At 37.0% G+C, this 27495-nt stretch overlaps 1 protein-coding gene across 4 annotated transcripts in view; it reads left to right on the forward strand.

Annotated features, from left to right (window-relative positions):
- ATG10 (autophagy related 10) overlaps window positions 1-27495 on the forward strand; it is a 234746-nt gene that overhangs the window by 47875 nt on the left and 159376 nt on the right. For 3 of the 4 annotated variants that reach the window (XM_059060731.2, XM_059060732.2, XM_067031250.1), the window contains exon 3: window positions 9325-9432. The exons of the other annotated variant lie outside the window; for it this stretch is intronic. In XM_059060731.2, coding sequence (XP_058916714.1) covers window positions 9325-9432 — 108 coding nt within the window. The remainder of the gene's footprint in view (window positions 1-9324; window positions 9433-27495) is intronic. 4 annotated transcript variants of the gene reach the window in all.

Below are 27495 nucleotides of genomic sequence, written 5' to 3' on the forward strand. Positions count from 1 at the left end.
AGTGATAAACCTTTGAGAACATTTCATCTAGAGCAAACAAAATATCGTAATATCTCTACAAACTTAAATTGAAAGCAGAGACAAAGAGAGAAAAAAATTTTTTTCTACAGCAGGCCCCCATCTCCCCTCCAATCAGTTTTAGCATTTGTTGGCCAATCCTTGGGCACAAATAAGCAGGACTGCTCTTGGAAGCAGAACCAAATTGTTTAATATAATAAAAAGTATAAGCGTACACATGGAGGTCCTACATTTATGAACTGAAAGTTTAAAAATCAAAATGGGCAGTTTGGAAAACTTGAAAAAAAATTATTAAAAGGTGAAAGAGGGGAAAGAGAATGAAATTCCACAAAAATGCTTAATAGTGAAACAACATTGTAGATATCTGTTGAAAGTGTTAATAAAGAAAATGGAACCAATGTGATCTAAACTTACTTTTGATGCTTTGGCTCCAAGAAAGAGAAGGGATTTAGCATTACTTAAACTATAACCATTAAAAAAATTTGCATGAAATAAGCAGGCTGTGCAAGTACACATCAACAGATATGCGTGTGTGCTCATCCCCACCCCCTCTCCCCAATAAGGCCATCAAATTAGTCCAGTAACCTTTTCTGGGCTGACAAGTGGCTGATTTTCTTCTGCTCTTTATTTCCTGGGGTCACTGCGCTTGCTGTGCTTTTTTTTTTTTTTTTTTTTTTTTTTTAATTTTTTAATTTAATTTTATTTTTTTATACAGCAGGTACTTGCTGTGCTTTGACCTGCCTTTGGGGAAGGGGAGAGCAGTGTGTTCTACTGCTCATCTAGGAAGTCGGAAGGGGTTAGAGGTAAAAAGCAGAGGGACTTGGTAGGGTAGGTCTAAGAGTCCTGTCAGGGAAAGGGAGTAGGACTATTGTAGGAAAACTAACTAAAATGAGCACAGTGCTGGGGTTCTCAATATGTCTTTATTGAATGGAATTGAAAATTGAAGGCCCTAAGTGGTGTAAAACAGTGTCCACTTGAGAAGAAAAGTGAAGGTATACCATAATCTAGGAAAATCTAGGAAAGAAGTATTGGCCTTATTTTGGTTTAGCAACTAGAGGGTAAGTTTAAAAAGGAGAGAAAATAAAAGTTAATATTGTATGCAAGAACATTTTATGGTTCTTAGAGTATTATTGATTGTAGAGAGTGGAAGGAAAGCACAGTATTACATTTTTCTTTCACGGATTGGATTTTTATATTTAATCAAATAACTTTTACAAGGAAAAACAATACATGATCATTGTAAAAATTCTAATAATAAATAGATATATAAAATACAGATGAAAATATTTCCTCCCTCTCCTCTGACTCAATTCTGTAGTTTGTTTTCTATGCACATGTAAATATATGTACGTTTATAACATATTTACGAAAGTGGGATCATTGTTTTGTAACTTACTTTTTCCACCTAACAGTACATAATGGACATCTTTCTTTGTGAGCATATGTAGAACTATCTCATGATTACTGATCGCTACATAGTATTCCATCATATAGATGATTTAAATTTGTTTAAAGGAACCCCTATTGGTGAAGAATAACAGTTATTCTCACAGTGATCCCTATAACCTTTAACAATATATCAATACTTTTAATTCCTGATTTTTCATTTTTGGATAGTAACTATTGATTCCTGCTGTGATAGATGAGGAATTTAGAGTACTTATACTATATCCCACATTCCTTTCTGTTCCTCCTTCTGATTTTTAAATTAATTATATTATTATTTTTACATCATCAAGATTTATAATATTTAGATTCTGTTTAGTAACTATAATTAGTCCTCTGTGCTTTGTTTATAGGTTGATTAGAACTTTAAACCTATTAAGAGTCTGTAATGAGTATGCTAATGTAAACAAGAGTAACTGGTGAACTAAGTATTGTAAGAGAAGGCAGTATAACCCTCTGACACACGGCTGCCTTAGAGAGAATATTTCAAATTAAAATCCCACAGATTCTCTTTTAGTTTCATACCATGACCATGCTAAGAAAAAGCTCTTTTAAACTGGGCAGAGCCAGAGAACCTCCAATCAAGGACCAATGGTCACCATGTTTTATGGTTTAATTCCCAGCTAGTGAACCAATGTGTTCAGTAGTCATTCACACCTTAGGTCACACAGATAAAGGCAATAATCATAACGGGTTATGTTGTGCAAATGGTGAAACAAGGGGGTATGGGCCTCTATTGGATGCGACCACACATCCAGAAGAAGATTTAATTCTTTCCCAGAAGGACAACCTCAGCTCCCTCAGCTGGAATTTATTATTATCTGAGGTGTATCTCCAACCCTCTCCCCCAGAAGGTATGGAGAAGGTATTGGTGGACTATTCAATAAATGGCTGTGTCATGTTTAATAAACTCCAAAAGACTACAAGACCAAGGAGAAGAACAAGGTCTTTTTCAAAGGTGAAATATGTCATATACCTACTTTTACTTTTGGGTTTTTGGTTTCTTGAATTTTTGGTCTTTTGAATTTTTGCCTGAGTCAAAGGCCAGCAGTTACCCATGAATCACTTTGACTGGATCTGGTCACTCTTGATACTGACTCAGAGGCATCAGAGTCAGCCATGGTCAACATCCACACACATATTGGGAAGGTGTGGCAGTATCAGTTAGTGAGATTGGGTGGGGGTTGGGGCATGAGGAGACATTTTAATATATTCAAAATTGTGTTCTGGAAGATCTTTAAATCCTTAACAGTTATCTTCATACACCATTTAACTTTCAGGCTTTAAAAAAAATGAACAGATATTAGTTTAGTGTCTGACTTACCCAGTGTAAACTTTGCTTTTCAGCAGCAGTTTTTCTTTTTTTTTTTTTTGACCCCAAGATTAATTAGCTCTGGGCAGTTACTGGTAGTATTGGTTTGATCTCTTACAGAGGAAAGAACAACCACTTGAGATCTGTGGCTTAGGTCTGGCCTGTTCCTCAGGGTTCCATTGGCCTTGAAGGTCCTGTTGTTTGTTCAGTGCCAGCAGTGACCTAGAAACCTCCTCTTGTCTTAATTCCTCCCCAGTGGCCTTGACAAGCCCTTCCTGCAGCTGATCATTATGGCAGTTAACTTGAGTTTACATCCTACATGCAATCCTTTATTCCAAAGCAGGATTGAGGCTCTTAGATAACCACCTAATTTTTTAGACAGCAGTGTTTTTCTAGAGTAGATTGTTAAAAGCTTATTAAAATTCAACTACAAGAGCCCCATAGTTATTTGGGTAGCTGCATTCCAGCAGGCATAACATAACTGTCTGGGTGGCATAGCTTTTGACAGCTTGTGGGAAAGCAGACCTAAACATGTTCTGTTAGGAAATCCTTAGTATGCAGTCAGTACTACACTAGAAAACTTGGTTGTCTCTCTAGGGTTCTATAAGGCCTCCAGAACATTTTCTCCTGAGAAGTTCAAGTTGGAATCCATTGCAGCATTGTGCTGGCCTGGAGGCATATGTTCAAAAGGCAAACAAATCAAGTATTTGTTTAACATGAAGTGTTTTTTATATATAGGCACAAAAGGGTTTGTACACTAAAAATCTAAGTTTCCTTCCTAACCTTCCCACCCCCCTTACCCAAACCTCAGAGGTCATTACTCATACCAGTGTCTTGGGTGTCCTTTCAGATATCTTCAATGTACACAAGCATATGCGTTTATATTTAAACAAATGGTAGGATCATATACATATATACATGCTGTTCTGCATATTTTTAACTTAATGATCTATTTTGGTTATTATTCCATATGAATACTTATAGTCACTTTTTTATGACTGCATAGCATTCTATTATTTGGATATACTATAATTTATTTAACCAATCCTCACCTATGGGCATTTAGGTTATTTCCAATATTGTGCTATTAAAACAATACTTTAATACATATCATTGCATGAATTTTACTTTCTACATGTGCAATTGTATCTGTATGATAAATTCCTGGAAGTAGCATTTCTGGATGGAAGGTATGTGCATTTTAAGTTTAGATAGTTATTGTCAACTTGCTCTACAGGGAGGTTATACTAATTTAAACTACCCTGCCCTTGGCAATGTATGAGAGCACCTGCCTGTTTTATCCACATCTTTGTCTACAGAGTGTATTTCACACTTTCTGATGTTTGCCAATCTGATAGGTAAGAAATGGTATCACATAGTTTTAATTTGCATTTTTCATATGGGTAACATTGAACATATTTTTATATGACTAAAATCCACATATACTTCCTGTTTAGTGTTTGCTTATTTTTCTGTTGGGCTGTTTGTCTTATTGGTTTGTGAGAACTATTAATACACTGAGGAAATTAAAGCTATTTATATATTGACAAAATTAGTCCTTTTCTATGATTAGAACTACAGATCTTTTTTTCACATTTTAATATTTGCCTTTTGACTTTATGGTGTTCAGAATTTTTTCCATGCAGTAGAATTTATCATTATTTTACATGATTCCAAGATTTTTATTTACTTTTAAAATATCCTTTAAAAGCTTTTAGGGAATTCATTGGTAGTGCAGTGGTTAAGACTCTGTGCTTCCACTGCAGGGGGCATGGGTTTGATCCCTGGTCAGGGAAAGAAGATGCTGCAAGCCTCGTAGCCAAAAATAAAAAATAAAAAAATTTTAAAAAATAGATAAAAGAGTTTATAATCTTCCAGTGTTTTCACTGAACACATTTATGGTATTGTTTTCCTCATTTAAATCTTTATTCCTTGTTTTGGCATAAGGTGAAGGGCATTCCATGTAGAAGACCTGAGGAGTTTTGACTGTGAGGAAGTGTTCTCTTTTTATTAGTGGTGTCTGGGTTACATACAGCACCTGCATTTCCTATTAGTTTCTCTTCTACAGTGATATTGTGGAGCAACCTGCTTTGTGGCAGTGGGCAGCAGGGGCTCCTGATGGCAGAAGTGTAGTTGGACATGGGAAGGTTTTAAGTTATGAGATTACTGGCTGTTACAGATGACCAAGTCAAGGCTGGGCAGGTTGCTAGAGAGTAGGGTTTGAGGTGGTAGTGAAGACCATATAAAAAGCAGTCTCAGCACAGTCGAAGCTCCAAGATGAGCATCCACGGAGGCAAGTTTAGTATATGGAGTGCTCCGAGTGAGGCCTGGAATTCCTGAAAGTTGGGAGCTGTTTGTGGCCTTTTCTGCTGAGGCAGCTGCAGAGTCTGTGGTTGGCTCTGTTCTCAGAGTTCAGAAGGGGACTCCAGTGAATTTAGTGCAGTGGTTCTCTACCCTGGCTTTTCATTAGAGGCTACTGGGAAGATTCTTACTTCACCAGTCTGAGGGTGGACCCCAGCAACAGCATTTTGAAAACTCCTCAGGTGATTCAGATGTGCAGCTAGGGTTGAGAACCACTGTTTAATGCAGTCAGATTGCTGTCCCGCAGGGATTGCAGTGCTCCCTGCCTCAGTGCTTCCAAATGTGCACACAAATCATCGGGGATCCTGTTAAATACAGATTCCAATTCAGAAGGTCTGAAGTGGGGCTTGGGATTCTGCATGTCTAACAAGCTCCCAGGTGACCCTGAGGCTGCTGGTCCCCAGACCACACTTTGAGTGGCTTGAGCTTGTTATTCCATGTGCAGAGCCTGGCGTGTACCAGTCCGCGAGCATCAGTGAAGATCTTTCTGCCATGATCCTGCTCTCTGGCAGAACTTTCTTAGTGTAGTAGAAAGAACACAGGCCAAGAGGCTTGCCTTCTACTTCTAGCTCTGCCCCTAATTAGCTGTAAGACAAGTCTCTTAAAAGTGCTTCAGTCCTTCACCTTCTTATCGCTAAAGCAGGAGGGTTGAACTGGGTAAGCTGTAAGGTTCTTTTTGTTCCACCTCCTCCCATGCAAGTCCGGGGTGTTTTCAGACTCTGTGGGGATGAGGTTTTTATGTGGAGGACAGTCTAGATTCTACAGTAAGGACCCTGGCTTCCCGTTGCAGCCTTTCTTTCTCCAGTGGTGGGGCCTAGGCCCTGATCTTAGGATCGACTGGAGGAAGTAAAACTAATCAATGTTAAAAAATTAAAGGAGGTTAATGTTAAATTGTAAGTACAAAAAGAATGCAGGGAAGCTAGAACGGAACGTCCACTGGAATTTTCAGGGGGAGGTTTGAGTTCAACTTTGTTTACTGGCCTTGATTGACTGTAGAGCCAGTTCAGAGGGCAATTTTCATACCTTTATGTTTGTTGTCTCTAAAAAAGCATCCTTCAACAGCGAAGAATAAAACATTTTCTGACTTAAATTAAAATGATGTGGGAGAAAGGCCTACTTCTGTGGAAGTAAATGTTTGAAATGCTATAAAACTCTTCTTTTTCTATATTTAATTTTTCAAGGTTAATCTTGACTATTAAGAGATTGATACTGAAAAGAAAATCACCATGACCAAATATAGGCTGAGTCAAAAACCCTTTTGCACCTCCCTATAGACACTAATAAATAGTATCAGAAATTGCCTAAACAGAGATTTAAATTGCTTAAATTATAAGTAATACTGAAAATAACGTCTCTATCTTAAAAGATACCATATAATTTATTTAGATTTTATAACATAGGTGTACAGGAATTTCTGACTCACCTCTTTGATGTCAAAGGAGGTGTATTTTGCATTGTAATTAGAGTTTTACTAAATTGTAGCTTCCCTTAGGAAGAGGTTGTATGACCAGCACTCAGGTATAGAAAATATGAAATAGAACATTTATCCCCATTTGATGAATTATACTCAGTACACACAGTTTAGCTCTAACTTTTCTCTGAATATCCTATGATTTTTTTTTCTCTGTTGCTAGATTATTTTTTTTTAATTTTTTTTTGGAAAAGAAGTGAAACCATCTTTATTAATAGATGATACAAATATTATAATTGTAAAATCAAAAACAGTCTCTAAACAAACTTAGCAAAGTTGCTGGCTACAAAGTCGCTAGATTATTTTTAATTTGCAGACTATGAGTATTTTTTCTCAGAAACACATACTATTATGGTTTTGTTGTATTTGGTAAATCTTTTATATAATCAGGTATTGATTATCATAATGAGAGTGATAATACAATACAGTAGAAAATCTCATTTTAAGCTAATAAATGCAATATAGGTCACTTTATAAAAAGATTATTTTGGTTACAAGTGATAGAAAATCCAGCTTAAGTTGGGTGAAGCAAATAAGGGACTTTTGGGGTCCATGTAATTGAAAAATTTGAGGGTAGAGCTAGCTTCAGGTATGGTTGGTATAAATAGTGTAATCAGGATCTGGTCTCTGCATATTATGGCCTTGCTTTCCTCTCCATTGGCTTTATTCTCAGGCTCCATTTAATCACACGGTGGCTGCCGACACTGCCAGGGTTTTATCTTTCTGGTTCAAATCTAGTAGAAAAGAGAATAGCTTTCACTAGAATTTAAAACAATAATTCCATCTACAAAATGTAGAACCTTAGTGAAATAATAAAAGATGATAGTATTTGATGCCTAATAGCTTACTTTACAGGCAGGAAGTATATTCAAAATATTTAACAACCTATGGTAGTGGCATCAACCAGTCTGAATGAGTTGGCTGCAGTCAATCAGAACTAGTGTTGATCATGACCAAACAGCAGGGCGGCCCCTGTGTGAGTCCTGGTGGGATGACAGCCTAACTAACTGGGAGGTATTATGAAGGTACCACCAGATTTCTCAGAAAATATAGTTTCTGTATTAGTTTCCTAGGGCTGCCATAACAATGTACACAAACTGGGTGGCTTAAAACACAGAAATTTATTCTCTCACAGTTCTGGAAGTTGGAAGCTGGAAATCAGGGTGTCAGCAGGGCCATTCTCCCTCCAAAGTCTCTAGAGAAGAATCTTTCTGTGTCTTTTCTAGCTTCTGAGTAGTTGATGGCAATCCTTGGCATTCTTTGGCTTGTAGATGCACCACTCCAATCTTTGCCTCTTTCTTCCCATGACTTTCTCCCATGTGTCTGTCTCTGTAGCCAAATTTCCCTCTTCTTATAACTACACCAGTCATATTGGATTTAGGGTCTAGTCTATTCCAGTATGATTTCATCTTAACTTGATTACATCTGCACAGACGCTGTTTCCAAATAAGGTCACAGACTAAGTTCCCAGTGGACATGAAATTTGGGAGGATACAATTCAACCCAGGATAGTTACCTAATATCAAATGCTCTTACATAGTTGTCATGACACAAATTTTAAAAAATACTCAATATTAAATAGCTCACAAACACTCTAAAATTGTCTTATTTTATAGTTAAAAACTGGATATTTGAATCTTAGTAAAAGTATTTAAGTGAATTATGAATTTTTTAGTTTGGATGCTATTTTTTTTTTTTTTACTACGTCAGATTAAGTAACCATGTTTTTCTTAATTATAATTATTTTAATTCTGTTAAAATACGAATGTTAGTGTGACATTTTGGTGGAGAATTAATAATATTCATTGATATGTGAGTATGTTTGTGCATGACGTGTTATTACATTTTTACACGACTTCATTAAGTTCAAACAAGTTTTGCCTTAAAAAAAGAAACTTACCACAATTAGATGAACAACATCCATTAGTGTATTTAACAGTAAGTATAAAAAGCAGGAGAGAAATGCAACTGGTGAAGGGCTTGGAGATCGTATCTTACAACAAGCATTTGAAAATGGTGGTAATTGTCTTCAACTCTTTGAATAATGGCTCTGTGGAAAAGAGTTTAGACTCCAGAGGGCAGAACTAGAACCAGTGAATTAAGGTTAAAGGGAAATATTTTAGTACAATGTAGAACTAAACTTTCTCAATGAACAATGTGTCATATGCCAAAATGGAGGTGGTAGTCATGTAAGGGAGTGAAGTGCATGTTCCTGGAAGTGCTTAGGAAGGTGCTGAATGATTACCTCTCTGGGACCTTTTAATGGAGATCTTCCCTTGAACAAGAAATTGAAATAGAGGGTCTCTTCTAGCTCCAAGATGCATGTCCTCCTAAAATTTCTATTTCTGTATATGCCATGAATATCAGTATTAATTATGTGACAAGATATTTCTATAAGTTTAGATATTTTTAAACAGCTGCCAACCCATCGTGTCTATGAATTCTATGCTTTGAAATGCTTGGGGAATAAAAGGGATTTAATCTAAGAGAAGAGGAAACATCATTAATAGGTATGAAAAGTAGGGGATTAAAATTTCTATTGAGTACCTACTATGTACAGGGGTCTTGGATGAGTTTCTTTATCCATATTATCTCATTTAATATACTTAGTTTTTCATTGCTCAGTTTGGAACTTATGAGATGCTGTAGATCTTAGAATGATGAGTTCTTACAATAATTGGCATTTTCTTATGTATTGTTTGGTGATGGAACACAGGACTATTCTGATGGCTACATGTGCAAAACGCAGTTTCAAATTAAAAATGGGACTGCAGTGTCGCATCGAGGAACATCTGCCCGTGTACAAACATGTCTTCCCATGGAGGTGAGTGATTTAACATGTCATGTTTTCCTTTTCAGTCTTTGTAAAGTATAAAGTAAAAATTTAAATCTGGTAAATAATATATTTAAAAAATTAACTGCCATCAGATCCTGGACCTGCTGTAGGGGGAGAAGTGAACATCATTTGTAGGAGGTTATTTTCTATAATACTGAGAGCAGGAACTGTGGTAAAGTTAAGATTCACTCCGGGTCTATACAGATTGTAGTTAGCCTTCACCCTTTTGGTTTCTCTTGCATCTAAAGACCACAGATGCCTTCCGTTGCCTGTTGATTTTTTTCCCAGTGAAATCCCCCCAGAATAATACAGGCCTATACCTCAGCTGCTTAATACATGGATGGAGATCTCTTTACCTAGTCTGCCTTTAATTTTTCTCCTATGTCCTTTAAAATATGCTGGATCTGGGTCTCATTCCTTAGGCAACTTTAACCTTGACTTGAAAATCTTGCTAAATTAAAATTTAATAAGGTGCTAATAATGGCTTAATGGTTTTCTGGGATATTTTCAATTTTCTTTTTATCAAAATGCAAATAGCCTTATTGTACTTTATATTGTTAATAAGATTTTTAATATATCTATCGTAAAAATAAACAATAGAGAAATATATTAAAAGAGTAAAAAAACTCCCATATGTCCTTCAACTGGAGGTAACCACTATTAATATTTTAGTAAGTAGTAATATTTTAGTAAGTACCCTTATACATATTTCTGTCATACACACGCATACATACTTGTGTTCTGAAATGAACAAGCATAGCATGGACATCTTTCCATGTCAGTAGATGTAGATATCCATAGTTCTTTTTTTTTTCTTTTTTTTTTTGCAGTACGTGGGCCTCTCACTGCTGTGGCTTCTCCCGTTGCGGAGCACAGGCTCCGGACGCGCAGGCTCAGCGGCCATGGCTCACGGGCCCAGCCGCTCGGCAGCATGTGGGATCTTCCTGGACCGGGGTATGAACCCTTGTCCCCTGCATTGGCAGGCAGACTCTCAACCACTGTGCCACCAGGGAAGCCCCATAGTTCTTTTTTAATAGCTCCATTGCATTCCATCCTATGGATGCATCATAATTATGTGGAACCCATATTGAAGTAAAATACTTGAATTTTAAAATTGAATTGGTGGGAATCTAATTGCTTCAACATAAAGAAAGAACTCTAATGCTTAGAATTCTGAATATCCTGGTAAAATGGGAAAGGAGACTTTTTTGTAAAGGAAGAGTCCTTTCTTAGGACCTGTTAAATCAGTCCCCTTGGGCAGTCCAGCCCTAACCCCCTCTGCCTGTGTATGATGCTGGCCTGGAAGTAACTCTCGCCTGTACAGTTTAGTTTGCAAGTTATTCTTGAGGGTAGTGTGCTTGGTAATAAGGTAAGTGCCCCCGAGTAGGTGTTCAAATCTTGATTACTGTTTCCTGGTTCAAGTAACCAACATCCTATCTGAAGCCAAGCATGTTAGGAAGCATTTCAGTTCATTATATGTTAGCTTTTTTTTTTTTTTTTTTTTTTTTTTTTTTTTTTTTTTTTTTTTTTTTTTGCGGTATGCGGGCCTCTCACTGTTGTGGCCTCTCCCGTTGCGGAGCACAGGCTCCGGACGCGCAGGCTCAGCGGCCATGGCTCACGGGCTTAGTTGCTCCGCGGCATGTGGGATCTTCCCGGACCAGGGCACGAACCCGCGTCTCCTGCATCGGCAGGCGGATTCTCAACCACTGCGCCACCAGGGAAGCCCTATATGTTAGCTTTAAAAAATGCACATGGAGATGATGATTTAAAAGATAAATTACTAGTTTTTGCTTAACAAGTTGTCAGACATTTGAAAAGCACTAAAAAGTGGTGTTGACAGTGTGAGGGAACTGACACTTTCTGGTTGATGTTTTAACTTTACAAAGTTTGAAGATGTGCACATACTATGAACAGTCTATTCCAATTCTAGGAATTTAGCTTCATAAAATATATTTTTTCAACATTTTTTATTTTAAAAATTTCCCAACAAATTTCAAACACATATGAAAAAGTTGAAAGAATTTTGCAATGAACATCCATGTACTCATCACCTGGATTCTACCATTAACATTTTGCTGTGCTTGCTGTATTACATATCCATCCCTGATTCATCTATCAATACATCTTCTTTTTTGATGCAGTACTTTTACATCAAAGTAAATTGCAGACAAATACTTATAAAATAATCAGAAATGTACACAAAGTTTTACATGCAAGTATATTCATTTTACCATTATTTATAATAGGAAAAATAGAAACTAAAATGTTCAACAGTAGTGGATTAGTTACTTACAGCACATCTCTGTGATGGAGTTTGTGATTCAGTAGGTTTGGACTGGGGCCTCAGAATTTGCAGTTCTAACAAGTTCCCATGTTATGCTGATGCTGCTGGTACAGGGACCACCACACTTTGAGAACCACTGCAGTACTTTATAATAGAATTCTTAGCATATTTGAGATGGTGTACAGCTGAGATGGTTAGCTAATATGATGTATGGTAGACTTGATATTGCAATAATCTTGATGAGATAAAAAATGTCTTAGGTTGAGCCTGATATGGAGATTCCTGTTAAAGTGACTTATTAGGGATGTGTTCTTAGGAGAAAACGAGTGCCAGAAGCAGGACAGAACAAGGGATAAAAGCTAAGGAAGATTGTGGTATCACTAGAGACTAACTTTAGTCTGATCTCCTTGAAGCTCTGGAGCACAGATACCCAGAATTAGTCCTACTTTGTGTCCTTGAGGCTGACCTCTTGTACTCTGTACAGTTATTGGTTTGTCAGTCAGTCATTGGCTGACATAGAGATAGACATAGCTTCCCAAGCAAGATGGCTCCAGTATTACTGAGAAATTCTTCAGAGAAGGGGGCTGCTGTGTGTTATCAGCCAACAATTACACCGGCCTTAAGGGGACCTGGGTAGGGCACCAACAGCGTCTACTACCAAAGGGTAACCTGAAGCCAACAAAATGGCATCTGTAGGGAAATTTATGTATAAGGTCTGAATTGACATGACAGCAATTTGTTTGAGAAAGAGCGAGTGATTTTAGTTGACCATAAGCTCAAGATAAGTGAAAAGAATGCCATGGATGCTAGAGAAAATAACTGGAACCTAAGCTACACCAATGAAAGCATTTATAAATGGATTCCAAATATTGTCTGGGGACCCCTGGAGGGTCCCTGAAAGAAACCCTTTCAAGGGGTCCACAAGGTCAAAACTATTTAACAATATTAAAATATTATTTACATTTTTTACTTCCATTCTCCCCAAGTTTTCCAGAGGCTCCCTATGTGTGATATTGCAACAGAATGAATGCAGAAATAGTTATAGGAATCCAGCTGTCTTTAATTGAGTCAGACATTAAAAATATTTGCAAAATGTAAAACAATACTGCTTTACTTATTTATGTTATTTTGGAAAACAATTATTTTTCATAGAAATTTGCTATTACTAAATATTTTTAAAGTGAATTAACAGATTTTTTTAAAAATTCAATTTTAATTTCTAATGTAGTAAATATCCATACACATAACTCTCAAACAAAAGTTCTTTGGAATCCTCAATGAATTTTAAAAGTATAAAGGAGTATTGAGACCAGAAAGTTTAAAAATCACTGATCTAAAGGAAATATTACATTATTACATGTGAAGAGCAACATTGATAGCTAGATTGTATAATGAAAGAATCCATAAGTAATAGTTGAAAATAAATCATAAATAGTGTTTATCCATTCAAAGAAGCATGCCATGGGTGGGCTTGAAAATATATTATTATGAGGACTATTGGGGAGCTCTGAAGACCTAAGAAGGTTAGTTGTCTTAAGATATCTAGAAGGCTTTCCTGTGGAAGACAGAGTAGACTCATTTTGTTTCTAAGGATAGAATTAGTTTGTGTCTGGAAATTATTCTAGACAAGTCTCTACTGTTTAGGGTTGCCTATAGTGAAATTGGTCAACTTACAAAGTTGTGAGTTCCCTTCCCTTTCATGGGTATGTTCAGCCACAGAGTAGATAACCCTTTCTCCAGAACATTGGTCACTGAAGGAAATGTTCAGATGCTTAAAGCACCAGGCAGATGATGAGTGAGTGAAGTGGGGTGATGGTAAGTGGTGGGAGCTGTGGAGAAGTGGAGAGGGAATGGCTCACCCAAAGGGGCAGTAGAAATGCAGCTCCAGGTGGGTTTAATTGAAAAACAAACAAACTGTGCAGGCCAAATAGACTATGTGTATGGGCTTCAAATGGTCCTTAGGCCACCAGTTTATAACCTAGCCTCTAATATTGTAGAAAGGAGTCCTGCATTGTGTAGAAGACTGAGCCAGGGGACCTCTGAATTCTCTTTAGAATTTAAAGCCTGATCCATATCTGTATATCACATTTCCTATTTATTTGAAAGAATGCCTCTACTAATAGTTGCTTTAAAAAGATTTTTTAAAAAATTGGCCATGTATGAAGTGGGAAGTCAACTCACTTCTTTGTTCTAACCAGAACCAGCAGTCTTAACTGTAGAAGCGTAGCTGGATTCATGATTTTTATGCCTGTGAGTTTAATCCTTTAATAAACAGGATTTTTAAAATCAAAGTGAAATATAATGGAATATATAATGAAGTAATTTGTGAAAATCATAAACTATGTCCTTTTTGAATTTTAAAATGATACTTAAAAGAGTGAGATGATATTCAGAAATCTAAATATATTGGGGTATCTTAGTTCTGGTTTTGGGAAACAGGAGTTCTTATAGGTTAATCATTAGATAAGACATTTATTGTTGAGAGTAGTTTATATGATTTGCTTGTGACATTTCTGAGTTTGTGAAATAACAAGACTGTGGCAATTTTTGAACAAATCTTTTCTTTACCAGTTACCAAGAGAAATTCATTGCCTCAATTTAAAATCTTATAAATGTAAGTGAATATTTTCAACAGGAGCCAACATAATCAACACTGGTTCTTGAATATCTTATTATATATAACACTAATTTCTTTTTAAAAAATTATTTATTTATTTATTTATTTATGGCTGTGTTGGGTCTTCATTGCTGCACACGGGCTTTCTCTAGTTGTGGCAAGCAGGGGCTACTTTTTGTTGTGCATGGGCTTCTCACTGCAATGGCTTCTCTTGTTGCAGAGTACAGGCTCTAGGCGCACGGGCTTCAGTAGTTGTGGCATGCAGGCTCAGTAGTTGTGGCTCGTGAGCTCTAGAGTGCAGGCTCAGTAGTTGTGGCACACGGGCTTCGTAGCTCCGCGGCATGTGGGATCTTCCCCAACCACAGCTCAAACCCGTGTCTCCTGCATTGGAAGGCAGATTCTTAATCACTGCGACACCAGGGAAGTCCGTAACACTAATTTCTATAAATGGATGTTGGTGCTCACTTTGTCAACTTACGACTTTTTGGATTTAACTGAAGACTTTTCTTAGATAAATTAAGATATCATTTAACACTAGTGAAAAACATGATTTAACATGTTAAATGCTTTAACAAATATGAGCTTATTGTGGAAAGTCTTATCAAAGCCTTATTTACATAAATAAATCAATAGATTGAGAACAGAAGTGGGAGCAAAGGCTCTGTATTCATGTTAGACAATTTTTTGAGGAAAATCAGTTATTATTAACCTTTAAAACTCATGTGAATATTATTGCAAAATAACTACTAAACTTTAAAAATGTTTTGTGGGCTTCCCTGATGGTGCAGTGGTTGAGAACCTGCCTGCCAATGCAGGGGACATGGTTTCGAGCCCTGTTCCGGGAAGATCCCACATGCCATGGAGCAGCTAAGCCCGTGCGCCACAGCTACTGAGCCTGCACTCTAGAGCCCGTGAGCCACAACTACTGAGCCCGTGCTCCACAACAAGAGAAGCCATCGCAATGAGAAGCCTGCGTATCTCAATGAAGAGTAATCCCTACTCGCCACAACTGGAGAAAAGCCCACGTGCAGCAACAAAGACCCAACGCAGCCAAAAATAAATAAATAAATAAATATATTTTGTAAGGTTCTAAATTAACTCACTGGCCAATAAAGACTACAATGACTAGAATGAAGAAACAAGGTGTAAGTTTTTTTTTTATCATGTTTAACATTAAACCACTCTAAATAAAAGGAAATAATTAGATGAATATTCAACATGGATATTGATTGTTAATAAATGAGTAGTAAAAATTATTAATGAATTCTTAGAAGAGGGAGATGCCTGAAAGTCTTTCCTGTAGAACTAGCTTTTGTCTGACATTGCTTTGCATTTTATTTTTATCTCTAACTTCTTCATTTATAAAATTCTGAATCATTTTTCATAGAATAGAGATGGCCCAGATTTTACCCTTTGATTTATTCAATTTAGATACCCATAAATATTTATTTTAGGTTGGTCAGTGATTTTTTTATATTATTGAAGTTTGGATTCTTCTGTCTGAAGTTCCATTTCTTCCTTTTGATGAGGTATCAGAGATGGGTATTGAGAATGTTTTATTTATTCATTTACTATCTTCATTACTTTAAAGCCTGAGGTTACACCTTCAGATTAAATTTTTTAAAACTATGAAAATGATAGATTCATAAAAATAGTAATAGTATGCTACTGGAAAAAGGGATTTTTGTCTTAGGGCCTTGTAGTCCACTAACTGGGACTTTCCTTAGTACAGGGCAGGTAGAATATTATAGGGAGCCCTGAACAAAAAACAACCTATCATAAATTCCCTGAAGCATAAAGCTGAGAATCAGTAACAGGAGATGATCTCAATTGCCAAAAGAACATATTCAGAGATTGATGATCTTCTGATGTAACCAGGTCTTCAAATATACACATTTGCCCTAAGGATTTTATTAAGTGGCTTCTAGGATGAGTTCTATTTTGTATGTCTGAAATAGACTCATATGTCAGAATATTGTGGGTTTTTTTTAATATATAATGGATAAATGACAAGCTACTGTTCTCAGTGTTAACAATTTCTCTGTAAAGCAACTTCTATTTTTAGACTGAAGTATAGACATGTTGATAAATGTAAATGATGAATAATAAGCATGATTACCACTAGTATTTGAAAATGTAATTATTAAAGCTATGCTAACATACCAGAAAGTCTGTTATATTTAATGTGTGTAGATGCAAATAAAAGTACCTGTAATAGTCAGTATTTATTTATTGATTTAATGAATCTAATGTTGATAGATAAGTGGATTTTTAAAGTAAATAACTATTAATACAGCAGACCCCAGTCCCACAATACCATTTTTGTGTTTTTCTTGAGGTATTATGAATACGTTCAAAGGCAAAGTAAATTTTAATTTTGTTTAATTTAGAGTGTAAATATATGCCACAGAGAACTGTGGTGTTTGAGAGGGGATAGTATAGGATATTCTGAAAACTAGTCAGGTCTGATTAGGATTTTCATTTCTAATAAAACTGTGGGTTATTGCACTAGATATAGTATTTATTACATAAACTATATTTCTTTAACTACTGTATGACAGAAATGTGTGTTTACTTACTCATAGAACTCATCAGAAACCACATATAGAGATGTGGCAGTAAAATTATTTGAATTACCTAATAAAATCTTAGGGGGTCTTAAAGCAACTTAGCGTTTGACTGCAAAACCAGGAAGTCTTATATAGAGGCAGGGACATGCTCCATATTCTCCCGAATCTTCTTTCTTCTCTAGGCTCTTGGTACCTGAGTAATATCACTTTGCAAAACTCAGAGAGAGTATTAGGTGTAGTGAGAACCTATAACCTAATGGGCTTCTTCTTCTTTTTTTTTTTTTTGAATTTTTGAATTTTATTTGTCATACAGCAGGTTCTTATTAGTTAGCTATTTTATACACATTAGTGTATATATGTCAATCCCAGTCGCCCAGTTCAGCCCACCACCATCCCCAACCCCCCCAGAGATTTCCCCGCTTGGTGTCCATACGGTTGTTCTCTACATCTGTGTCTCCATTTCTGCCCTGCAAACCAGTTCATCTGTACCATTTTTCTAGGTTCCACATATATGCATTAATATACGATATATTTTTTCCTCTTTCTGACTTACTTCACTCTGTATGACAGTCTCTAGATCCATCCACATCTCTACAAATGACCCAATTTCGTTCCTTTTTATGGCTGAGTTATATTCCATTGTATATATTTACCACATCTTCCTTATCCATTTGTCTGTCAATGGACATTTAGGTTGCTTCCATGACCTGGCTATTGTAAATGGTGCTGCAGTGAACATTGGGGTGCATGTGTCTTTTTGAATCATGGTTTTCTCTGGGTATATGCCCAGTAGTGGGATTACTGGGTCATATGGTAATTCTATTTTTAGTTTTTTTAAGGAACCTCCATAGTGTTCTCCATAGTGGCTGTATCAATTTACATTCCCACGAACAGTGTAGGAGGGTTCCTTTTTCTCCACACCCTCTCCAGCATTGGTTGTTTGTAGATTTTCTGATGATGCCCATTCTAACTGGTGTGAGGTGATAGCTCATTGTAGTTTTGATCTGCCTTTCTCTAATAATTAGTGATGTTGAGCAGCTTTTCCTGTGCTTCTTGGCCATCTGTATATCTTCTTTGGAGAAATGTCTATTTAGGTCTTCTGCCCATTTTTTTTTTTTTTTTTTTTTTGCGGTACGCGGGCCTTTCACTGTTGGGGCCTCTCCCGTTGCGGAGCACAGGCTCCAGACGCGCAGGCTCAGCAGCCATGGCTCACGGGCCCAGCCGCTCCGTGGCATGTGGGATCTTCCCGGACCGGGGCACGAACCCGTGTCCCCTGCATCGGCAGGCGGACTCTCAACCACTGCGCCACCAGGGAAGCCCCTTCTGCCCATTTTTTGATTGGGTTGTTTGTTTTTTTAATATTGAGCTGCATGAGCTGTTTATGTATTTTGGAGATTAATCCTTTGTCCATTGTTTCGTTTGCAAATATTTTCTCCCATTCTGAGGGTTGTCTTTTTGTCTTGTTTGTAGTTTGCTTTGCAAAAGCTTTAAAGTTTCATTAGTTCCCATTTGTAAATTTTTGTTTTTATTTCCATTACTCTAGGAGGTAAATCAAAAAAGATCTTGGTGATTTATGTCAAGGAGTGTTTTTTCTATATTTTCCTCTAAGAATTTTATAGTGTCTGGTCTTACATAGATCTCAAATCCATTTTGAGTTTATTTTTGTGTATGGTGTTAGGGAGTGTTCTAATTTCATTCTTTTATGTGTAGCTGTCTAGTTTTCCAAGCACCACTTATTGAAGAGACTGTCTTTTCTCCATTGTGTATCCTTGCCTCCTTTGTCATAGATTAGTTGACCATAGGTGCGTGGGTTCATCTCTGGGCTTTCTAGCCTGTTCCATTGATCTATATTTCTGTTTTTGTGCTAGTACCATATTGTCTTGATTACTATAGCTTTGTAGTATAGTCTGAAGTCAGGGAGTCTGATTGCTCCAGCTCCGTTTTCTTCCCTCAAGACTCCTTTGGCTATTCAGGGTCTTTTGTGTCTCCATGCAAATTTTAAGATTTTTTTTTCTAGTTCTATAAAAAATGCCACTGGTAATTTGATAGGGATTGCATTGAATCTGTAGATTGCTTTGGGTAGTATAGTCATTTCACAATATTGATTCTTCCAATCCAAGAATAGGGTATATCTCTCCATCAGTTTGTGTCATCTTTGATTTCTTTCATCAGTGTCTTATAGTTTTCTGAGTACAGGTCTTTTACCTCCTTAGGTAGGTTTATTCCTAGGTATTTTATTCTTTTTGTTGCAATGGTGAATGGGATTCTTTCCTTAATTTCTCTTTCTCATCTTTTGTTGTTAGTGTATAGGAAAGCAAGAGATTCCTGTGCATTAATTTTGTATCCTGCAACTCTACCAAATTCATTGATTAGCTGTAGTAGTTTTCTGGTAGCATCTTTAGGATTCTCTATGTATAGTATCATGTCATCTGCAAACAGTGACAGTTTTACTTCTTCTTTTCCAATTTGTACTCCTTTTATTTGTTTTTCTTTTCTGATTGCCGTGGCTAGGACTTCCAAAACTATGTTGAATAATAGTGGGGAGAGTGGACATCCTTGTCTTGTTCCTGATCTTAGAGGAAATACTTTCAGTTTTTCACCATTAAGAATGATGTTTGCTGTGGGTTTGTTGTATATAGCCTGTATTATGTTGAGGTAGGTTCCCTCTATGCCCACTTTCTGGAAAGTTTTTATCATAAATGGGTGTTGAATTTTGTCAGAAGGTTTTTCTGCATCTATTGAGGTGATCATATGGTTTTTCTTCTTCAGTTTGTTAATATGGTGTATCACATTGATTGATTTGCGTATATTGAAGAATCCTTGCACCCCTGGGATAAATCCCACTTGACCATGGTGTATGATCCTTTTAATGTGTTGTTGGATTCTGTTTGCTAGTATATATATATATTTTTTGTGGTATGCAGGCCTCTCACTGTTGTGGCTTCTTCTGTTGCGAAGCACAGGCTCCGGACGTGCAGGCTCAGCGGCCATGGCTCACGGGCCCAGCCGCTCCGCGGCATGTGGGATCTTCCTGGACCGGGGCACGAACCCCTGTCCCCTGCATCTGCAGGCGGATTCTCAACCACTGCGCCACCAGGGAAGCCCTGTTTGCTAGTATTTTGTTGAGGATTTTTGCATCTATATTCATCAGTGATATTGGCCTGTAGTTTTCTTTTTTTGTGATATCTTTATCTGGTTTTGGTATCAGGGTGATGGTGGCCTCATAGAATGAGTTTGGGATTGTTCCTTCCTCTGCAATTTTTTGGAAGAGTTTGAGAAGGATGGGTCTTAGCTCTTCTGTAAATGTTTGATAGAATTCACCTGTGAAGCTATCTGATCCTGGACTTTGGTTTGTTGGAAGATTTTTAATCACAGTTTCAATTTCATTACTTGTGATTGGTCTGTTCATATATTCTATTTCTTCCTGGTTCAGTCTTAGAAGATCATACCTTTCTAACAATTTGTCCATTTCTTCCAGGTTGTTCATTTTATTGCACTGAGTTGCTTGTAGGAGTCTCCTAGGATGCTTTTTATTTCTTCGGTGTCTGTTGTAATTCCTCCTTTTTCATTTCTAATTTTATTGATTTAGTCCTCTTCCTCTTTTTCTTGATGAGTCTGGCTAAAGGTTTATCAATTTTGTTTATCTTCTCAAAGAACCGGCTTTTAGTTTTATTGACCTTTGCTATTGTTTTCTTTGTTTCTATTTAATTTATTTCTGCTCTGATTTTTATGATTTCTTTCCTTCTACTAACTTCGGGGGTTTTTTGTTCTTCTTTCTCTAGTTCCTTTAGGTGTAAGGTTAGATTGTTTATTTGAGATTTTTCTTGTTTCTTGAGGTAGGCTTGTATTGCTATAAACTTCCCTCTTAGAACTGCTTTTGCTGTATCCTATAGGTTTTGGATCATCATGTTTTTGTTGTAATTTGTCTCTAGGTATTTTCTGATTTCTTCTTTGATTTCTTCAGTGATCTCTTGGTTATTTAGTAGCATATTGTTTAGCCTCCATGTGTTTGGGTTTTTTGTTTTTTCCCTGTAATTTATTTCTAATCTCATAGCGTTGTGGTCAGAAAAGATACTTGATATGATTTCAATTTTCTTAAATTTATCAGAGCTTGATTTGTGACCCAAGATGTGATTTATCCTGCAGAATGTTCCATCTGCCCTTGAGAAGAAAGTGCAATCTGCTGTTTTTGGATGGAATGTTGTATGAATATCAATTAAATCTATCTGGTCTATTGTGTCATTTAAAGGTTGTGTTTCCTTATTAATTTTCTGTGTGGATGATCTGTCCATTGGTGTAAGTGAGGTGTTAAAAGAAAAATCCCCCACTGTTATTGTGTCACTGTCAGTTTCCTCTTTTATAGCTGTTAGCAGTTGCCTTATGTATCGAGGTGCTCCTATGTTGGGTGCAGATATATTTATAATTGTTAGATCTTCTTCTTGGATTGATCCCTTGATCATTATGTAGTGTCTTTTCTTGTCTCTAGTAACATTCTTTATTTTAAAGTCTGTTTTATCTGATATGAGTATTAGTACTCCAGCTTTCATTTGATTCCCATTTGCATGGAATATCTTTTTGCATCTGCTCACTTTCAGTCTGTATGTGTCCCTAGATCTGAAGTGAGTCTCTTGTAGATAGCATATATAAGGGTCTTGTTTTTGTATCCATTCAGCAAGCGTCTGTCTTTTGGTTGGAGCATTTAATCCATTCACATTGAAGGTAATTATTGATATGTATGTTCCTATGACCATTTTGTTAATTGTTTTGGGTTTGTTTTTGTAGGTCCTTTTCTTCTCTTGTGTTTCCCACTTAGAGAAGTTCCTTCAGCATTTGTTGTAGAGCTGGTTTGGTGGTGCTGAATTCTCTTAGCTTTTGCTTGTCTGTAAAGCTTTTGATTTCTCCATGTAACCTGAAAGAGATCCTTGCTGGGTAGAGTAATCTTGGTTGTCGGTTCTTCCCTTTCATCACTTTAAATATATCGTGTCACTCCCTTCTGGCCTGTAGAGTTTCTGCTGAGAAATCAGCTTTTAACCTTATGTGTGTTCCCTTGTATGTTATTTGTCATTTTTCCCTTGTTGCTTTCAATAATTTTTCTTTGTCTTTAATTTTTGTCAATTTGATTACTATTTGTCTCGGGGTGTTTGTCCTTGGGTTTATCCTGCCTGGGACTCTATGTGCTTCCTGGACTTGGGTGGCTATTTCCTTTCCCATGTTAGGGAAGTTCTTGACTCTAATTTGTTGAAATATTTTCTCAGGTCCTTTCTCTCTCTCTTCTCCTTCTGGGACCCCTATGATGCGAATGTTGTTGCATTTAATGTTGTCCCAGAGGTTTCTTAGGCTGTATTCATTTCTTTTCATTTCTTTTTTCTTTATTCTGTTCCTCAACAGTGAATTCCACCATTCTGCCTGCCAGGTCACTTATCTGTTCTTCTGCCTCAGTTATTCTGCTGCTGATTCCTTCTAGTGTATTTTTCATTTCAGTTATTGTATTGTTCGTCTTTGTTTGTTCGTTCTTTTGTTTGTTTTTTCTTCTAAGTGTTCTTTATTTCTTCTAGGTCTTTGTTAAACATTTCTGGCATCTTTTCGATCTTTGCCTTCATTGTTTTCTGAGGTCCTGGATCATCTTCACTCTCATTATTCTGAATTCTTTTTTGGAGGGTTGCCTATTTCCACTTCATTTAGTTGTTTTTCTGGGGTTTTATCTTGTTCCTTCATCTGGTACAAAGTCCTCTGCCTTTTCATTTTGTCTGTCTTTCTGTGGATGTGGTTTTCCTTCCACAGGCTGCAGAATTGTAGTTCTTCTTGCTTCTGCTATCTGCCCTCTGGTGGATGAGGCTCTCTAAGAGGATTATGCAAGTTTCCTGATGGGTGGGACTGGTGGTGGGTAGAGCTGGGTGTTTCTCTGTTGGGCAGAACTCAGTAAAACTTTAATCTGCTTGTCTATTTATGTGTGGGACTGTGTTCTCTCCCTGTTGGTTGTTTGGCCTGAGGCTGCCCAGCACTGGAGGCTATATGGCTCTTTTCTGGGGCTAATGGCAGCCTCTGGGAGGGCTCACGCCAAGGAGTACTTCCCAGAACTACTGTTGCCAGTGTCCTTGTCCCCACAGTGAGCCACAGCCACCCCCACCCCCCGCCTCTGCAGGAGACTCACCAACACTAGTAGATAGGTCTGATTCAGTCTCCTATGGGGTCACTGCTCCTTCCCCTGGGTCCCCATGTGCACTACTTTGTGTGTGTCTTCCAAGAGTGGAGTCTCTGTTGTCCCCCGTCCTGTAGAAGTCTTGCAATCAAATCCTGCTAAGCTTCAAAGTCTGATTCTCTAGGAATTCCTCCTCCCATTGCCAGACCCTCAGGTTTGGAAGCCTGACGTGGGTTCAGAACCTTCATTCCTGTGGGTGGACTTCTGTGGTATAAGTGTTCTCCAGTTTGTCAGTCACCCACACAGCTATTATGTGATTTGATTTTATTGTGACTGCACCCCTCCTGCCATCTCATTGCAGCTACTCCTTTGTCTTTGGATGTGGGGTAACTTTTTTGATAAGTTCCAGTGTCTTCCTGTCGATGATTTTTCAGCAGTTAGTTGTGATTCCGGTGCTCTTGCAAGAGGAAGTCCAAATGGCTTCTTAAGTTTACTCCTACCTTTGAAATTCTCTGTGCTCTGTTTTCCTTAGCAGAGCAAAGAGAGAATCTATTTTTTGAGAGAAATCAAGTTGAATCAATCCAGATAGGTAACTAATTCTCTTTCTATTTTTCAAGCCAGTAGAAAAGCCTTTGTAAAGGCACCTGACAAAGCCATTGTAATTTAACTCAGCAGTGAGTTACGTCACAAAGCTTTCTTTATGTATAGTCCTAATATTGGGGTGGTTTTCTAAAAATCAAAAGTATGATCATTTCTAGCAGCAGATGTGTACTTGAGAGAATATTGAGCTGATATTTTCTGTATGAAAATCTGACTTTCAATGTGGAATGCTTATGTCCAGTTGTAAAGGTCTAACAGGAACCAGTTGTTTCTGAGGAAAAACGCTTAGTGTATTATTTTAATTGCTCTAATTATTTCTCCCATTTACAAAAAACAATGAGTGTGAGATATTTTCCATGATATAGCTTTAAAAAAGAAAGAATGGATTGATTAGAGCTTTCAGTCTTTATGTGGATCTTTTTAAATGGAAAATTTCTGAGCAGGATATCTTGATTTTATAATCAAATCTAAAATAAATGAAAGTGAACCCACTATTTAGTACTTCTTCCTCTCCCTTTATTTTGTTTGAAGTCAGTGGAAACTCCATGTGTGGAGAGGGATACATTGGTTGGAATATATTCCAATGAGATTTGCTCTCACAAAAGATTAAATAGGATCTAAAATATTTGAGTCTTCAAGAGTATTTTATCAATTATATTCAAAATTCTTTTTCTTCCTTAGTTAATTTTGTTTGTTTTTGTTTTATTTCTTTTGGTGCCTTGCAGCATTTAGGATCTTGGTTCCCTGACCAGGGATTGAACCTGTGCCCCCTGCAGTAGAAGCACAGAATATTTTTTTAAAAAAATATTTATTCATTTATTTATTATTATTATTATTATTATTGGCTGTGTCAGGTCTTAGTTGCAGCACATGGGATCTTTCGTTGAAGCTTGCTGGATCCTTATTGCGGTGTGCGGACTTCTCTGTTGTGGCATGTGGGTTCCAAAGCATGTGGGCTCTGTAGTTGTGGCCTGCCAGCTCTCTAGTTGTGGCACGTGGGGTCTCTCGTTGTGGCATGTGGGCTTAGTTGTTCCGCAGCATGTAGGATCTTACTTCCCTGATCAGGGGTCCCCTGCATTGCAAGATAGATTCTCAACCACTTGGACCACCAGGGAAGTCCTGGAAGCATGGAATCTTAACCACTGGACTGCCAGGGAAGTCCTCCTTAGTTAAGTTGAAAAGGTTAATATAAAAAATATCTTCTGGAGTGAAAGAAATGCCCATCAGCATAATATTCTATGCAGGGCTCAAAAAGTCTAAAGAAATTGAATGTTGAAATGAAAATGTGAAATATCATGGAAAACTGCAATCTTTGGATGTTTAAAAGATTGGTTTTTTTTGTTCTTTAGCTTGAATGAAATTAGCTACTTGGCAGGATTATTTTTAAGTGTCAGATAAAGACTATTATATAGAATATTGTTTTACTACAAAATTATTGCCTAGAACTAAGGACAGTTATACATGTAGATTGCTACTTATATAATTGGACCAATATAGCTCCCAATATTTCTTCCACTAATACCTGAAATGCTCCTATTAAAGAGGCTTTATTAAAAATGTGGATGGACTATTTTTACAGGGAGAGAACAAAACATTTTCAGACTGGAATAGTGGTTCTCAACCTTGCTCCTAGACTCTAAGCATTGACCTGGTTAGATCACTTCGATCCCTGCTGTGTCCTAAGCATCTAGCCCAGTGCCTGGCATATTAATGCCAGAAACTAATGTAGCCTGTATCTTGATTTTTCTGGATTGGAACTGTCTAAAATTCCCCTCTCTCTGAAATATTGATAACTTACTAAAAGTCAGCAATGTTAGAATAAATATTTTGTCATTATCAATTTTTTGTCTGTTTATTAAATGAAGTGGCCAGTAATATTTGTTAAAGTTTATTTCTGTATTTACGTGCTTAAGGGTGAAAAATAACTTTACATAAAATAAATGGAAATAACTAGTATTGTCTGAAATCTGTTGCTTGTAGAAGCGCCAAGGTATATTAAGATGAAATTTCAATCGCCAGTTATCCCAAAGGACCGAAAGTGGCATATTTGACAGAAGATCTTTTTCAAGAAAAGTTTGCCAGCTTCCACACTGGAGCTTTTACATATAAGATGATTGGTAGTTTAGCGTTCTTTTTAAAAAATAATAAACAAATGAATATTTCAGGAAACCTCTGCTAGACAGAATCAGGTGGAACTGATTTAATGTTATGGATAATTACATAATTAGTGCTTAAAAAATAAACCATACCGTCTACTTGATGGACTGGAGCTGCTGTGAAGGAGGTATGTAATTATACAATCAGCATCCTCCTCCTATGCTGATTCTAGGTAATCCTTTTTCTTCCTTGTCTGAGAAGGGGCTTCCTGTCTTGTGTTTCTTGATGTTAATTTTAAATGAACAGAGCTGAGCATTGAGTAGTTTCCAGTCCCTTGATAAGTCTTTCCATGATCCAGGTCTGAGTGAGAGCATCCTCTGAGACCAGTGGCTTTCAGACGTTTTTGACATATACCCACACTAAGAAATACATTTTACATCAGGACCCAGTACACTCCATACACACATACCTGAAACCAAGGTTCATGAGAAACAATTCTTACTCTTTTTGATCTACCTACTCTATTAATCTATTCTGCTCTATTTTGTTTTTTTAAAAATGCTGAAGTCCACCAGTTGATTTCAGAACCTTCTAACAGCTCATGACTCATATTTAGAAAATGTTACTTAGATCCTTGATGATTGCTAATGTCAGTGGAAGGGATTCAGAGAGTAGCATAATGGGGCTGCCGTGGGCTTTAGGTAGCAGGTGGTGTGGCATGGTTGAAAGAGCAAGGGCTTTGGAGTTGGCAAATTTGGTTTTAAATCCCTACTTTTCCTCACTTTAACTGTGTACTTTGAACATGTTACTGAACCTCTTTGAGCCTCAAATCCCTCATCTGTAAACACAGATTCCAAATATTTGAGGGACTCAGGAAGTGGGGAATTGGGGGCTCTATATTAAATGATGTCATGGAAGAAAGCACCTGACCATTGCTGAGAAAGTGGTAGGTGCTTCATAAAGTTTATGTTCCTTTCCCCACTCTTTTTCAGCTTCAAACACCTCACCTGGGGAAGGGTGTGGTAATAACCCCTGCCTCATAGGGTAGTTGTGAGGATCACATAGGATAATGGGAGCCAAGGATTAACTAATGTTAATTTTTATCAGAGCATCCTTAAGGCAGCATCACTCTTTCAGAATAAATCTTTGTGCAAGTGGGATAGAGAGTCCCGCAAAGGTTAAGTGACAACACTAGAAAACAAAACTGGTTCTGAAATTCTGTATGATGACTTAGTAGCAAGGATTGTTTGGAGATGTAGTGGTATCGCATGTGGATATTGGAGAACTGCTACCAAACTGCCAAAGGATGATTTATAGTGCCTATTATAAATTACTATATACAAGTTGTTCCATTCTGCATTATATATAGAAATTAAAGAAACTTAAAAATTATTCAACAGAGGATTTTGCTTCATCAAGACCTGGTAAATGAACATCAGAAGACAACTAATTACCTATTGTATAATATTTCTGTTGTTTTCTTTACCTTAACTGGAATGCAGTATAATAATTTAATTGTGAGACGTAGAAGAATGTAGCCTCCATCTCACAGCTTGAACTCTTGGGAGGAAGGAGAATTTTCATTGTATATTTGTATGTTTTTATAAAAGCACCTTCTTTACTTTAAAGGTGTTATAGTTTTTACTACTTCTACATTAGTTCATAACTTTGAAATGCTGTTTCCTCACTAGTTTTAATTTTTTATTTTCTTGCCTGAAAGAAAACTCCTTGGTTTTGATACTGT

The sequence above is a fragment of the Kogia breviceps genome, chromosome 4 (assembly GCF_026419965.1).
Source record: "Kogia breviceps isolate mKogBre1 chromosome 4, mKogBre1 haplotype 1, whole genome shotgun sequence".
Classification (NCBI taxonomy): Eukaryota; Metazoa; Chordata; class Mammalia; order Artiodactyla; family Physeteridae; genus Kogia; species Kogia breviceps.